Raw genomic sequence first — 15,256 nt, forward strand, 5'->3', positions numbered from 1 at the left:
TTTAAATCCTTTTTTGTAACAGCACTGACTGGCCATGGCAGACTCACCGCGGTTGCCTGTGGGTTGTTGGGGTAGACGTTAAGGAGCTCCTGAGGAGGGTTTAAAGGCTTGAGGTAACGCGTAATAAAAACTGTTTTTCCGTTCATGTCAGTCACTGTTGTGAGGCATTGACGCTGGGGGAATTTTAAGGCACATTCAGCTTGAAATTTCTCTGTTGCTTGAAGTAATTTCTCATCTTCCTGGGTGTCAAACTTCAAAAAGAAATACTTCATGGGGGTATATATGATTACAGGAGACAAAACATTCAGATTTCATAGACACTATGTACTGAATTTGTGGTTTGGGAAGTATGATTAAATGATTCTTAATAAAGTCATTTTTCTTGGTATCTCTGCAGCTTTATTTAATTGTATTGATAATTTAAGAATCAAAATAATACTTAAATACTAATTTATATTCAGTAAGACCGAAAGAAAGTAGTGAATTGACAAGCCTTATGAAAGTTATTAGATTAATAAAACAAACAAAAAAGCCCATACAAGTTAAAGGCTGGAGTACTGATCTGCTTGCTGAGCACAAGCAACAGAGTTTTCTGTGTGCTCTGAGTCCGTCTTCTGAAGGGGGAGAGCGTTCAGAATCCCATGTCAAAGGGAATGGGTACAGATGCCTGGGGTGGAACTGTCAAGTCAGACATTGTTGTGATTTTAGAAAAACAGAAAATTACGGAGCAATAAATGATTGAATTTATACTTTTCCTTTAAATTGATTTCTTAAATTTGTCGTTTACTCACTTATGTAATCATTTGAAAAATATTCCCCAAGAGTCTAAAAGATTCCAGACACTCTGGATTAAGGAGTAAGAAAATCTCAAGGACCTTGTAGAGAGGAAGAAAGATAACCAAACAACAGCCGAGGAGTTTGAGCAGATTCTACAGGACACTAAGGGGAGACCTAGGCGGATGCAGGGGAAGCAGCTGCAGGTACTGACCCGAGCAAGAGATCCTGAGCCAGTGCAGGTGTTGGCCTCTCTGGCTGAGAAAAGTGTGGCAGAGAATGTCTCAGCTTCTTGGAGTCAAATGCTCTTCTGCATCTTGAAGGGAGGGGCAGTATTTGACCTTTTGCTTCCTGTACCAGGCACCTAATATACACATGCTGGCACCTAGTCACTATCAAGTCATTAATATGCATTTAGGACACCAGCACCTAAGGAGAAGTGTGCTGTTTGTGATGTGAGAAGTGTCATGGAAAGGCCAAATATTACAAGAATTTGAGTTGTTTATTCTGAAGCAAATCTCGACGGAATTAACAAACTCAGGTTTATTCAGAATGCATGTAGCAGATTCTTAGCTGGTTCAGTTCCTTGACCTGTCAGTTAATGAGACATTTGCAGAAAACAGAATATGTTCGTCCTACCATGGAATAGTCAATTGTGACGACCTTCAACTGACTAGAGATACCCGTTAGCTCTGCACTGCTTCTCTAAGAAACAGTTCTGGCAAGTGAAGCCGAGCTCCCCAAATGGAGGAGATGTTCAGACAGTCAGTGAAGTCACTTGCAGACAAAGGGAAATAGTAAATGGGCCAAAAGTCATTTCTCCTTCTCTACTAGAGATTGTACCCAGTGCCTTGCACATGCTACACACATGGCTGGATTTCTTTATGGCATTCACAGGCATCTACAGTTCATGGCCAAGGGATCACACATACACTGGCACCCAGCACTTGTCCCCTGCAGGCAGTAAACAAAAGCAGCTAGTGAAAGCGTTGGCTGATGGATTATAAAAGAAGATGCTCAGTACCTTCTTAAGCATGCCACTCATCTACCACAGGCAATAAGAAAGAAATGACAGAAAAACAGTATTACAACCAGCTTTGAAGGCTTCTAACCAAACATCTACAGTCAGGGATGTTAAAGTAAGTACTTTATGGTTGCTACTGACTTACAAAACTTTTGCTCTAGTAAATACTTTAAAAAAAATCATTTCGAGTTGGATGAAGGTGGAGGGACGGTTCTAATTTGCCATCTTAAAAAGTTGCTGTTAGGGGGTTGGGGATTTAGCTCAGTGGTAGAGCGCTTGCCTAGGAAGCGCAAGGCCCTGGGTTCCGTCCCCAGCTCCGAAAAAAAGAAAAGAAAAAAAAAGTTGCTGTTAGTGGGAAACCATTTCTAGGCTGTGGTCCCTAGTATTTCAGGGTAACTCTTTCTTTAACAGCTTGTGGGGGATATCGCAGGGGGGCCTTTCTACCTCTCCATCTATAGGATATCATATCTTGGCTGTCATATGAGAGGACAATGGAAAATGCTGCATACAGCCACAGGGGCGGAGAATTGTCACCAAAGGCAGCAACAGGTTGTCAGGCTAAGTTTGAAGTCAGAATTCTGTCTTTGGTCTGAGAGCATTTGTGTGTGTGTGTGAACATGCTTGTGGTTTTTCTCCTGAGCTCACACCTAGAGACAGACATTCAGAGTATTTCACTTTCTGAAAATAATCTGACATGGATCCAACCTGCTTTCTTGGGAAGCTCAGTGTTAGCAATGAAGCCGAGGATCTGAGATTAGATTTTTAGTACACTTGTGTTTTCCCAAACTTTTCCTTTCCTGAACAGGCCTTGCTGGTGAGCACTAGTCCTACTATTTCCCTCTGCAATACTAGAAAAACAGCAAAACAGAGGTGAGCTCAGTTATCCATCTCCTCTTCAGACTTAATGACAGTTGGAAACCCAGGATTCACACGGTAAGTTACAACACAGTAACCTGCAAGTTAAGTTTACACATGATGTAATGTAAGCATGGTAGACTTCGTTATGGTTTTGAGACAGGTTCTCACTTACGTAGACCAGGCTGGCCTCAAACTCAGAGATCTGTTTGCATCTGCTGCTAATCTCTCCTGGGATTAAAAGTGTGCACCTGTTACACAATAGACTTTTCATCTCCTTTTGTAGGCCATCCTTCCTCTAGTGCCTAAAGATTGCCTATTACATCTTGGATACCCAGTAAGATGTGTGAATGCGTACAATGGAGAGTTAAACGTTAACGTCTGCGGGATGCTGCGTATGTGGCTCTAGATAAATCCAGACTCATTTCCCCAGCTTTAAGTTGGAGACCCAGTGCTCAGGAAAGAGCAAAGACTTCAAACAGTGATGCTGCCTGAAAGTTCTACGAGCTTTTCTGGAGCTGTTTAAGACACATACAGTTTTTTCATAAGGCACCTTGTTATCTATGAAGGTCACCTGACTTGATGACTGTGCGAACTGATTGGATGCATAGTACAGCCAGGGACCCGAGGTCAAAGACGGAAAACTTTCCTTGCATGCTTGCCAGTAAATGTCAAATAGTAATCTGATTTTCTAATTGTCATACTTCATTTTATTCACATGGAAAACATTGTTCTAAAAGCAGGACATGTTTACATTTGTCTGGCTTTCCTGTAAGCTGGGGTTGCTGACTGCCTTAAGGACTTGGTGAAGAGCAAATGCACGTGTGTCTGTTCCTTCCTCACCTCAGGTCCTAGCCGAAAGTGTAACAAATGGAGATTTCAGTCGGAGAACTTCTGTGGATACACTTCAGTCAAAGTGTATAAAAGCCTGGCAAGCATCCCTTAGGCTTCAGCATCCCCCATGGCTTTCCAGATTGTACCCCATTACCTTTTCTCGAATTGGCTCCCCAGGAACCAGTTGAGGCTCAATAGTAATAAACAGGGTGATGTAGGAGCCTTCACTCAAGCTTCGGGCAGAGTCAAAGGCTCGTTCCATGATAATGTTTCGCTCCTTACTATAGCCCAGGAGAACTGGAGGAATGTCTATTTTAAATGTGCCATCAATCTGTGAAGAAAACATGGCTTGGTAAGTACTGTTGTGATTATTTTTTTTTTTTTTTTTTTTTTTTTTTGGTTACAGAAGTTCAGAGGGAAGGGCCATTTCTCATGATCTAATGCATCAGATAAACACTAAGCTCCATCCAGGCTAGAACCCCTAAGTTCTCAACAGAAAGGGCTGTATACTTCCTTGACTGCTTTTCTTTGTTTGCTACGGAGTGCACTGGTTAGGAAAGCTTCCTGGATTCAAATCTTGTCTTAAACGCCAAGTGCTTCAGCTGCCTCATTTGTAAGAAGAAGAAAAAAACAGGACCTAATTTGTAGGGCTGTTGTGAGCAGGGACTGAGCTAAGAGATGAAGGCACTGAGAACAGTATCGTGTGTGGTGCATGCTCCCTGGTGGGCAGCCTTCCCTTTCTGATTTCCCAGCTTTCCTTCTCTGCCTTCCAGAACCTTAACTACGTTTCACGGCTTAGGTCTAGTGTCATCTCAGAGTTACTTTGCTAACTCTCTGTCCTCATATGTAGCTTGTTTCTTTCACTAATGCTTTAGCATTTTCTGCTTGACTTCAGTAGTGAGTACTTGCCACAGTGTAGATGATTGCTCTGCAAAAATGACTTTTGTTTTAGCTTCTCTGTGTCATCTCTCTGTGCTTTATAGCTGTGTTTTTAACTGTAAGTATATATGCCTCCAGAGGCGAATTCCTGCAGGATGAGCTGTAAGAGCGTGGGTGCTGCCCCCACATGCAAAGGAGGCAGACACATCAGGGCGTTAAGAGGAAGGATTTTTAAATAACCTCCAAACCTGAGTTCAAGTGTCAACCATTACAGGCAGCTTCACTTGTAAGATGCTATGCTCTTTAATTTATTTCTTTTAAAGTCTATTAGAAGAGGGACTATAATTCTCACTGCAAGTGTATCACTGCACATCCTGTATACCTGTAGACTGTCCCATTGGCTACGATTGAAGTTCCAGCTTATGCTTGACAGCCAAACTGAGCTTCTTAGAGTAGCAGTTAGTTTGGGTCTCCACCTGGAGGTCCTGGTGTATGTCGTTATCACAGCAGCACATAATTTCCTACTGCAATAGATTTAATTCTGGGACACCAAGAAATTCCAGAATCTTCAGCTGTCTCAGTAGACTTACAAAGGCATGAAAGAATTGCCAACCTCATGGAATCCTTAAGCTGAACCATATGTCTGCAGAGGGTGTCATTGTCAAGCATGCCTGTGTTAATGATTTTTTTCATGCTTTAAATAGTAATATCGATAGGGTGCCTGTGACAAACCGGGCTGTCAACCGCCCTGTTTTTTGCATTCATCCACTTCACTTGTGTCATCTGTGACAGTTTCTCACTTTGTCCCACATTCTTCATTTCTGTGTTGATGTTTTAAAGACTCTGAGATTCACATTGTCACATCTTAGCTGATAAGGCAAAGGAACAGGGGTGTTGGACATATACACCATGCAACAGTGATGCGAGGTCAATAATTTGATGTGGTGATCTTCATTTGTCCAAGCTCTGTGCACATACATTTTCACAGCTTTGAGAATTTAACAGTAAGGATAGCTAGAGGTGTTTCCTAGTCTCATCTAATTCCGACTTTAGTTACTTACCCTCGCTTGGAAATAGATAGTGCTAAATGGGATTTTCACACATCCTAACCAGTGTCTCTCAATACGGGTGTGGATTCCACTTCCTCTTTCACGATCATCCTAAAGGAAGCATGAGAAGTACTAATTATTTAAGCACTTCAGACATTTATGTCAGTAACGGTGTGCATGTGAACAGCTATGGATAGGTGCTCTTGACCATGCTGTGCATATGGACACCAGAACTCAATGCCAATATGTTTCCTACTTGTTTTGACACCTTTGAGACAGGATCTCCCATTGAATGGGAGATTGTTATTTCAGCTAGACCAGTGGAGTCTGGGCAAGCCCTAGGATTCCTCTACCCTCAATAGGGGTACAACATCCCACTCAGCTTTTATGCGTGTGCTAGGATTCCAAACTGAGGCTTGGCAGTGGGCACTTTGCTTATTGAATCTTTGTCCCAGGCCCCATAATTAATTTGCCAGTAGGAAAGTGTCAGGGTTTTCCCTAACCCTGGAAGAGGAAATATCTGCAGACACAATTGCCAATGCTTTCCCCCTATACTCAGGACCTAAACAGTGGTAGGAGATCTGAATATACATGCAGAGTTCAGATGACTCCCTTACAACTGGAAACTCACCTCTAGGATATCATACAGCACTTCATCAAAGATGTTAATGTACACATCATCCTTTACCGACTGTAAGCTGGCTGTGCTGTAGTCCCCATTCGGGGCCCTGTGACCACACATGAAGAGATCATGAAAACAGGCAAAACAGATGCTATGAATGCTCAATGTTAATGCTTCCAAAATGCCTAGTTGGAGCACATGCAGTCCTTTGATCCCAAGGAGCTCTTACACAGGGCATAAATACATGTTTTAAGTGTACACTCCAATGGGACTGGATCTGAACTTTGGGCTCTGTAGATACAAATCCTATACTGGCTTGTACTGGTAAATACTGTATTCCCTAAACTCCATGCTAAGTCTTACAAGGATCTTAGCTGCCAGGGCCTGAGATAGCTCTGTGGAAGGTACAATGTCTCCAGCCAACTTTCTAAGTACCTGCTAGTCATGAACGTCCTGCTAGACTGTGACTGAAGAAATGGCACCTGCTACTCCTCACTCTCCTGCACAAAGTCAAACAATACAAGGGTGAGAGAATTCTTTCCTGGACCGTGGTCACCAAGGCCCAGCTATGCCTGTTAAACATGTCCCTCCATAGCAGGACTAGAGACTGGAGTCTCATAGATACAGACAATCGTCATCTGATCTTCCTGTGCTTGCTTTGTTTATGTTGGTAGTGACCATGCCTTCTTTTAATTACTTCTAAATTCTACCTTAATTTGTCTTTCATTCCTAGGATCTCTCACATGGGACACAGAGTACACGTAACATCTACCACTGAAGCCTTTAAACTATCTTTCCTGTAAGGGTTTTAATTTCTTCTTCATGAAAGTTGAGGGTTAATTTAGGTCATTTTGGGTAATAAACTAGTAAAAGCCTTTGGCTGTAAGTAGTCAGAGACTGGAGAGAAGTAGATTGTTCCAAAAGGGAGCGTGATTTTACAGTGAGTCTTACTATGTAGCTCTGACTGGCCTGGCACTTGCTGCAGAGACCAGGATGCTCTTGTACTTACAGAAATACACCTGCCTCCACCTCAGGATGTTGGGGTTAAAGGCATGCACCACCGCACCCATCAACTTCACTCAGCTGACCCACAGAGAGAGGCTGCCTCTGGCTCCATTTTCCCCACCATGACACTTTGTTCTGATTCAGCCACTCTAGCTCCTTACGAAGGAGAGTTCCACTTACCTGAATGGAAGTTCAAGTTCTTCATTCCAGCTGGGATTTGGACCTTCAGCTGTAGTTGTGTGACAAATTGTTCTTTGAAAAGAGACCTCTACAAAGGGCCGGACTAAGACCTGAAAGTCAAAAGCAAACCCATATCTGTACTGATAAGTCATTTTGTTCTTGACAGAAGGAGCTATGATTATCAAATATGTGAACATTTTCTATCTCAGGCAAAGTAGTACATGCTTATTAAGTAGTATTTTTTCAGAAGAAAACGAAACAGGACCCTGTTCAGGAGTTTATAGGTAAATTTTTAATAGTGAAATGAAGAAAAGGGAGATTTCTTCAATGTAGTCACACTGGGAAGAAGAAAGAAAGATTTAGTTACCACCTCCCAGGTCATCTTTGGAATCTTTTTAAGATTTATTGTTATTTTATCTAACACACCAGAAGAGGGCATCAGACCCAATTATTACAGATGGTTGTGAGCCCCCATGTGGTTGCTGGGAATTGAACTCAGGACCTCTGGAAGAGCAGTCAGTGCTATTAACTGCTGAGCCATCTCTCCAGCCCCTCTTTGGAATCTTGAGGTGAGGGCAGGCTTAAAATAGAAAACAAGACATACGTACAACTAAACAGAACTGGCCAAGGCCTGGTTCACTGGCCAAGACTGGCTGAGTCCCAGATCTTTTCCACAAGGATATTTGACAAAATTGTACATCTTTTCCAGGAGACATGTTTCTCCTTTTATGTCCCTAGGGCTTCTGCCACTCAATCAGACCAAGCTGCCCCAAACTCATTATGAAGCTGAAGATGACCTTGAAGTGTGTGTGTGTGTCTGTCTGTATGTATATGTATATATATATATATATATATATGTAAATATATGTGTGTATATATGTGTGTGTGTACACATCTCCCATAAAGAACCATTAATCTCCCTCATCTGGTAAAACAAGTATTTACAGAAAGCCACACTTCCCCTGAATTCCTGGAATTTGATCCTCTTGTGACTGGACCCCATCCCCTCTCCTACATTTCCTTTGTGATTCTTTCAAAACTAGCCAATTGTGAAAGACTGAGAGGCAAGAAGACACAGTCACCACCTGTGTAAGTACAAAGACCAGGTGGATTTCTTGCCTCTGTGCTCCCCAGCCTCTTTTGGATTCTGGTGCACCCATTTTGCAAAAGGATTATTGCTTTGCTGAACTGTTTTCAAATTGTGTGTGGGTTTTTTGTTTGTTTGTTTTATCTTTTTTGTGCTATACCAAGATTATTTTTTGTTCCAAACATTTGGAGGCAGGATTTTTATCACGTAACACTGACTAGCTTTGAACTCCTTTTGTAGACCAGGCTGGCCATGAAACAAGATCTGCCTCTGGAGTGCTAGGACTTTAAAGGCATGTGCAACAATGGCTGGTACCCAGCAGAGGCCAGAAGAGGGCATCATGTCCCTGAGACTGTCGTTACAGGTGGTTGTGAGTTTTGAGGAGGGGATAGGGCCTCTGAAGGAAGTCATATGTGCTTAACTGCGAGCTGTCTCTCTAGCTTCTGACCTGGAACTTCTGATCCTTTTGTTCTACCTCCCAAGTGCCAGGATCTTAGACAGTTTACTCAATGCCAAGGATCTAATGCAGGGCCTCATGAATGCTAAACAAGGACTACAGCAACTGAGCAATATCCAAGGCCCGTATAAAGGTGATTCTTAAAGACATACAGAGCAGGATCTAAAGCAAAAACCCAGCCTTGTTCTCTCACCTGGCTGAGGGGATAGTCATCGTTGTGTAGTGGGCTGTGTGTGCTAGGAGAAGCAGTTTGCTTTTCACTGAAAGTTCTTGAAGATCTTGATGGCTGCTGGAACTTGCTAGGAGGGAAACCGGAAGAAAGCAGGAAATGACAAAAAACGTTCATCTACTGAGCTAGTTTAAAGATGTGTGGTGCTGGTAACTGTCAGAGGGGCCAGCTACCGTGACTTTAAGCTTGTTGACATCTAAGTACATGCTGGTCCAGACAGGGCACCTCACAATTACCAAGGCCTTCCCCAACTTCCCTTCCCAGGCCTTCGTGTCTCTCTGAGAGCAGAGGAAAGGATATCTTTCCCTCTCTTCCACTCTCAAAGGCGTCTGAGTCTTGTGAACCCCAGTCCCTCTGGGCAGCAGAATCCTGACTCGATCTCATGATGGTTCTCTTCCACTGTATCAATAGACGTTCTGTAACAGGATGAAGAATTAGTAAAGAAAAAGGCAGGAGCTGAAGAGATGCTGGTGAGTCAGAGCACGAATGAGAATCTGAGTTTGGATCTCAGTGCCCATATAAAATGCTAGGCATGACTGCGCATGCACTTGTAACTCTGGCACTATGGGAGGTGGAGACAGTAGGAGAAAGGTGGGCTACTTGGCCACCAACCTAGTTCCAAGTTTAGTGGGCAACCCTATCTCAGATGATTAAGGCAGACAATGATAGAGCAGGATATCTGACAACCTCCTCTGGCCTCTGAACACAAGCATAGAAGTGCACGCAGCCATATGTACATGTGTGCATACACCACACATTTGTATACATGCACAAAATGGAAAAAGAAAAATAGGACAAAATAGTGGGACGAGAGGACAGGGAGTTGGAGAAAGAAAGCACCTAGAGAATCTGAAAGAAGATTCTGCAAGCTATGTTGGCTCTGAAACCTGAGAGTGCTGGATGACCTGGGCCAGGTCACACACACTATCTTTCCTTGATTTCCACCTGGTAAAACAGACCTAGTAATAGTGGTGAGAATTAAACAAAATGACAATGGTATTGTTCATGGTGAATGGACTAGCTCTACTCTCTTCCATTACACTAACGAGGGAGCCCACAAAAGAACTTCAACTCTTTATCTTTCTATCGCTCTAAGAAATCAGAACTGACTCCACTATAGGTATGTTCTCCCCACTGCCACCAATATGGTGGACCACGGTAGTCATCACCCATTTTTCTGAACAGGTAGCAGAGGTGAGCCATGGACAGACACTTATGTTCCTGTCTAGCACATGCTCATTTCTTAGGCCCTGACTCTTTGTTACAGGTGGCCTGACCATGGACTATTTCCATCTCATAAGAAAGATGAAGCAAACAGAGAGAGGCAAGCAGAAGAGACAAGGAGGACCCAGGAAAAGCACCTTGATCCCCATGGTTTATTGTTTATCATGCAGCTCATCTGTGCCTCTTGTCCTTGGGTTCTACAGGATGTTTCCAACATACACACACACTCTTGAGCCTACGACTACGTTGTTCTTGCAAACAATAGGGGCCTGGCGTCTGCAGGGATGTCCAGGTCCCACTGCACTGAGGCTATTAAAGGAGGTCCAGGTTGGTTTGCATTCTACACACTGAACTATTCCCAGGGTTCTCACCTCACCACAGGCTTCCTTACAGGGATGTCATAAGCCCGGATAATGTTCACCAGTAGCTTTATGTCTCCATCCGACAGGTTTTGGGCTGTCACCTTCTTCCGACCTTTCCTCCGGGGCCTCAGTGGTCGCTTTTGTTCTGCCAGCTTGAAAAGGCTTAGGCCCAAAATGCTAATGATTATAGAACAGCATTAGGATCCAGTAGAAAAGGAAGGTCTAGGTTATTAGACTATGCTCCAAGGTCTCTCAGAGACCCCTGGACATTCCCTTTGAAGGAGGGTGGGAAGAGTCTAAAACTTCTGCCAAGCCCAGCAGGGAGGGAAGCCATCCTATTGCATGCTTTATTAAAATTCTAGCTGTCACTCATTAATGGAGGCAAAGTCAGGTCTATCCAAACCCCCTCCCATACCCCATCTGCATGCCCTGCCTTACCCCCTACCTTATTCACCAGCCCCTCTAGCATGCCTTGTGTTCCCCACCTTTCACAGTGACTCCTACCAAGCAGCTCAATTCCCCCACCCTCAGGCTAGTCTTGCCACTCCCTCCAGAGAGCTAGATGCATCTGTTGGAAGGAGCACTGCCCCTGAGCATGAACACCATTAGTCACCTCGTTCACTAACTCCAACAATGATCTGGCCTTCTTGGGAAGTTCCTGAATAGTGCTTCTTACTGTCTGAGGCTACACAGACTTGAGTGTGAATCGTGGCTCTGCTCTTTGCCTTGTGACAAGGTATTTCACCTCTATGAGTCTGTTTCATCATGTGTAGAAGGAGAGTACTAGCATCTTGAAGTGGTCGGGAGGGTGAGGAAGGGTGCACAGCACCCTGGCACTTGTCTTGCACTTACTAGATGCCCTGAAATGAGTAAGCGTTGGGATGGCAGTGACCAGGATACGAGAGTTTATGCCAGAGTTGAGGGAGGTGGAAGGGTGCTGGGAGAAAAGGGATCCTCTCTGCCTTTTACTGAGAGGCTGTGCTACACACACTGCCCACAGTCTTAAGCAGCAAGGTCACCGAATCATGAGAGGAACTTAGCAGGAAAGCAGACCTAAACATGTGCCTAGAAGATGACTTGTGATAGTGCCATTCACCACAGGACATAGGCAAGTACTGTCTGTAGTGTTCTCCTAAGTAATGACCTGCCTGGCCCAGCAGACTGTTTTCCCAACCCTCTTTGCAGGTGACATGCACCAGCTGAGGATGAGAGCCCTGCAGCTGCTGCCTGAGCACTACGGGTGCCTCTCACAAATCCCCAGGGAATTCCAGGAGAGGCTCCAACTTGGTCTCTAGCATCTTACAAAGAATTGGTACCCATTTATAAATGTCTTCTGTATTATCTTGAGGAGTACTAGTAATCTTACAATAACAGCTTTAATCTTTACAACTATATTTACCATACTTTTCAGATAAAGAAAGCAGACTTTGATAGGTGCCTTGATTTGCTGAAAGTTGCTTAGTATAGGAAGAGAATTAGGGTCTAAACTTGGGCCATGTTCTAGTCACTGATGGGACACATACCTAGCCCAAAGTTGGGAGCCTGACATGACACATCTCCTCCCTGAAGCCAATGCTTTCTGCCCCTGAGATGACTGCTCTTGTGAGATGTCAATGCCTCCTTAGCTAGCAGCCTCCCTACTAGCACATAGCTGACTGAGACTCTTAGAAATGAAAGCATTTTAATTTAAAGGTAAGAACAAACTAAAATTAAAAAAAAAGAAAGAACATACCCAGAGCCTTCAGAACTTAATGCAGAAAGTAAAGCAGAAAAAAAATAAAGAAAAGAAAGAAAAAGAAACAGCATGAAAAAATCATCATCTGCTCTAACTGCGGATTTTATGCCTGTGCAATCATTCAAGGAGCTGCTAGGCTAAAGGAAGAGGTTTGGCCTGTGGCCACTGCTGCCTTTAGCACATGGGTGGAATTCCAAGGGACTGCCATGGATAATACCATGTCTTCTTTCTTGGTTTGGTGAGGGAGAGGAAGTGGGTGCATAGGAAATGACCTTTGCATATTTATTTTTAATTGTGTCTAATTCATGTGTCTGTGTGGGGGTAGGTCCACGTTCCCATGAAGGTTAGAAGATGGGAACAGATGTTACAGGTGGCTATGAAAAGCCCAATGTGGATGCTGGGAACCTAACTTAGGTCCCCTGGAAGAGCATTAAGTGCTTTTAACTGCTGAGTCATCAATTCAGCCTCAAGCTATTACACATGGAAGACCAGATGCCTGGTCACTGAGGTCATAGAATGAACACTCCCTTAAGACTGCCCTTATAGGGAGTTATTTTTTATTTCCATGCATCCACTCCTGAAGGAGACTATATGAAAAATAGGCTGACAGGGAATCAAGCAAATAAGCCAGTGACCAACTTCCATGTAAATATCCATTTTTCCGTGTGGTCTCACCAGGCACATGCCTCAGCCTTGTGGCAGAACCAGGCTGTCCCTTGGGATTCTAGAACCTCAGAGGATATGATCTCAGCCACCTCCACCATCTGAGAGGTATGGGAAAGCCTGGTATTAGGAGACTAGAAAGGCCGGGAGGACGTATAGGAGGGGATGCTCTTAGAGTCGTTTAAATGGACAGGGAAATGGCAAGGGCTGCCCAGCTGGATCTGAGAGTAGAGAAGGCTGGGATGAGCTCTCCTGGAAAATGACAGGGAGGCCCAAGGATGTTTGCCCTTACATAAATCCCTCGGCTAACATCATCATCAGCATTAATCAGGTTGACTCAGATTTCTAGTGCACACAGTATAATGACAGAATCTTACACACATCTTCCATGTAATGGGGTAAGATCAAACACAAGCAGCAATAACAGTAGCTTTGTTTGATTGTTTTTTTTTTTTTTTTACCTGATATTGGGGACTTCTTCTTCTACTACCAAATCAGTAAGAAGAAAATGGTGTTTGGCAGTTAGGAAGCGATTTACCACTGATTCCCTAACCTGGGAGAAGAAATCAGCATTACTAAAGATGATCGAGTTATTTAAATGTCCTTTGGCTCAGTTTCTTTTGAGTGATTTCATTCTACCAAGTCCTCCCTCTAACCCCATCCCCCACCAGTCTTGTGTGGCTGTAAACTCTCTAGTCCCCACGCCCCTACCCACTACACTGTAGACTCCTCAAGGGCAGAGTTGGACCAGTTGGTTTGCATTGTTTTCATTTTGTTCACTGTTATTTTTAGGAGAATGAAAAGTTTCTGAAACATAAGATAGTAATATTGTGTTGAATGAATACACCAACAATATATTAAAAAATAGGAGTAGTCTTGAAGCATGAACAATTGAGAACAAATTCTCTTTTAGGTTTTTGTTTTGTTTTGTTTTGTTTTGTTTTGTTTTGTTTTGTTTTGAGACAGGGTTTCTCTGTGTAGCCCAAGCTGTCCTGGAACTCACTCTGTAGACCAAGCTGGTCTTGAGCTCTGCCTCTGGAGAGCTGGGATTAAAGGTGAGTGCAACCACTGCTGGAGAACAAACTCTTAGGGCTCTCCCCCACTCAGAATGTATCAGGGGAGTTCAAGTGAAATTTTTAATTGGTTAGCGCCTGTTACTTATACAGAATAATCCACTTCCTAATTTAAATAAAGGACCTCAGTTAGCGATTATTTTTGGTACATAAGTCATAGCAGAGATAATCTGGATAGGAAGAATGCGTGGTGGTTACCACAGCATTTTTATAAGTACTTTTATGAAGATGAAGTTGTCAACCAGTTATTTATGTGGGAGACAAGCCCCGAGAGACTGCGTGGCTTGCATAAGATGTCATAGCATTCATAAAAGCAGAGACACGTCCATCTAACAAGCCTGGCTCTCCCTGTAAAGTGGTCCTTAAGTGGTTTTCTTACTTGCTGAAGGTACTTGGCTACTGTGGCTCTGTGCGTGTCCAGGTGGTCCTTGGTTTCAATTACATTTCTGTCTCGTAATCGTTTCTCATAGTCCTAAAATTAAATGGAAGGACATCATAATGTCAGGCTTTTTAAGGTGCTCTCCGATGTTTTTCTTGGAGTTGCAGAATTATTTATCACATGTGGCTTAAGTCTTAAATCATGATTCTAAATCTTCTGCCTTCCTCCGGACCTTTGGTGCATATGCAGTACACAGGATTCCAAGTCAGTAGGTTGGAATGACTGTACAGTCTTTAAGTTAAAATGTTCACACAGGCAAGAGCAGACACCATGGGAGAAGCAGAGGGAGTTATCATAACTCAGGGTGCTAACATGTATACCATGCAGCCTGGTCAAGCCCTGTGCATGTTTTGACTTATTAGCCTTAAATAAAGTGGTTAGAAACATAGTGAAAAGCTTCTGTGAAAACTGTTATCACATAGCGTCTATCTACAGGTGACTTGGGTCAGCTTCTTGGAGGACAGCAATAGATTGTTTTGGCTTTCATCTACTCAGACTTAACCTTTTAAGTACTGATAAGACAGTGTGGGTACCCCCGGGATCACCACATTCTCCATCAGAGCTGAATGCCCAGCCTGCCTGCTTTCTAACACAGATTGAGTGATTTGGAGATGTCATTCAAGGTTTATTAACTTGGGGGAGGAGGGCACCTCTGTCTCACATTGATTAAAGTCCATAGATCCTAACTTGGATGATATAGTGATCATGTGGTCAACTGGAGTAGCCTATGTACAAATGAGAAAGAAACCACCACACCAGAAGCCT

General features: G+C 43.4%; 1 protein-coding gene across 10 annotated transcripts in view; it reads right to left on the minus strand.

Moving 5' to 3' along the window:
• The window catches only part of Cc2d2a (coiled-coil and C2 domain containing 2A), an 84,500-nt gene that overhangs the window by 13,250 nt on the left and 55,994 nt on the right, over nucleotides 1–15,256 (minus strand). For 8 of the 10 annotated variants that reach the window (NM_001427810.1, XM_087584079.1, XM_087584077.1 and 5 more), the window contains 9 exons: nucleotides 14,432–14,524; nucleotides 13,441–13,532; nucleotides 10,591–10,758; nucleotides 8,960–9,065; nucleotides 7,223–7,332; nucleotides 6,047–6,143; nucleotides 5,428–5,526; nucleotides 3,642–3,818; nucleotides 48–251 (listed from right to left, as the gene is read on the minus strand). In NM_001427810.1, the coding sequence (NP_001414739.1) occupies nucleotides 48–251; nucleotides 3,642–3,818; nucleotides 5,428–5,526; nucleotides 6,047–6,143; nucleotides 7,223–7,332; nucleotides 8,960–9,065; nucleotides 10,591–10,758; nucleotides 13,441–13,532; nucleotides 14,432–14,524 (1,146 nt within the window). Of the gene's footprint in view, nucleotides 1–47; nucleotides 252–3,641; nucleotides 3,819–5,427; nucleotides 5,527–6,046; nucleotides 6,144–7,222; nucleotides 7,333–8,959; nucleotides 9,412–10,590; nucleotides 10,759–13,440; nucleotides 13,533–14,431; nucleotides 14,525–15,256 lie in introns of those variants that run through there. The other 2 variants (XR_015636776.1, XR_015636777.1) reach the window with 2 other exon arrangements.

The sequence above is a fragment of the Rattus norvegicus genome, chromosome 14, assembly GCF_021556685.1.
Source record: "Rattus norvegicus strain SHRSP/BbbUtx chromosome 14, alternate assembly SHRSP_T2T, whole genome shotgun sequence".
Lineage (NCBI taxonomy): Eukaryota > Metazoa > Chordata > Mammalia > Rodentia > Muridae > Rattus > Rattus norvegicus.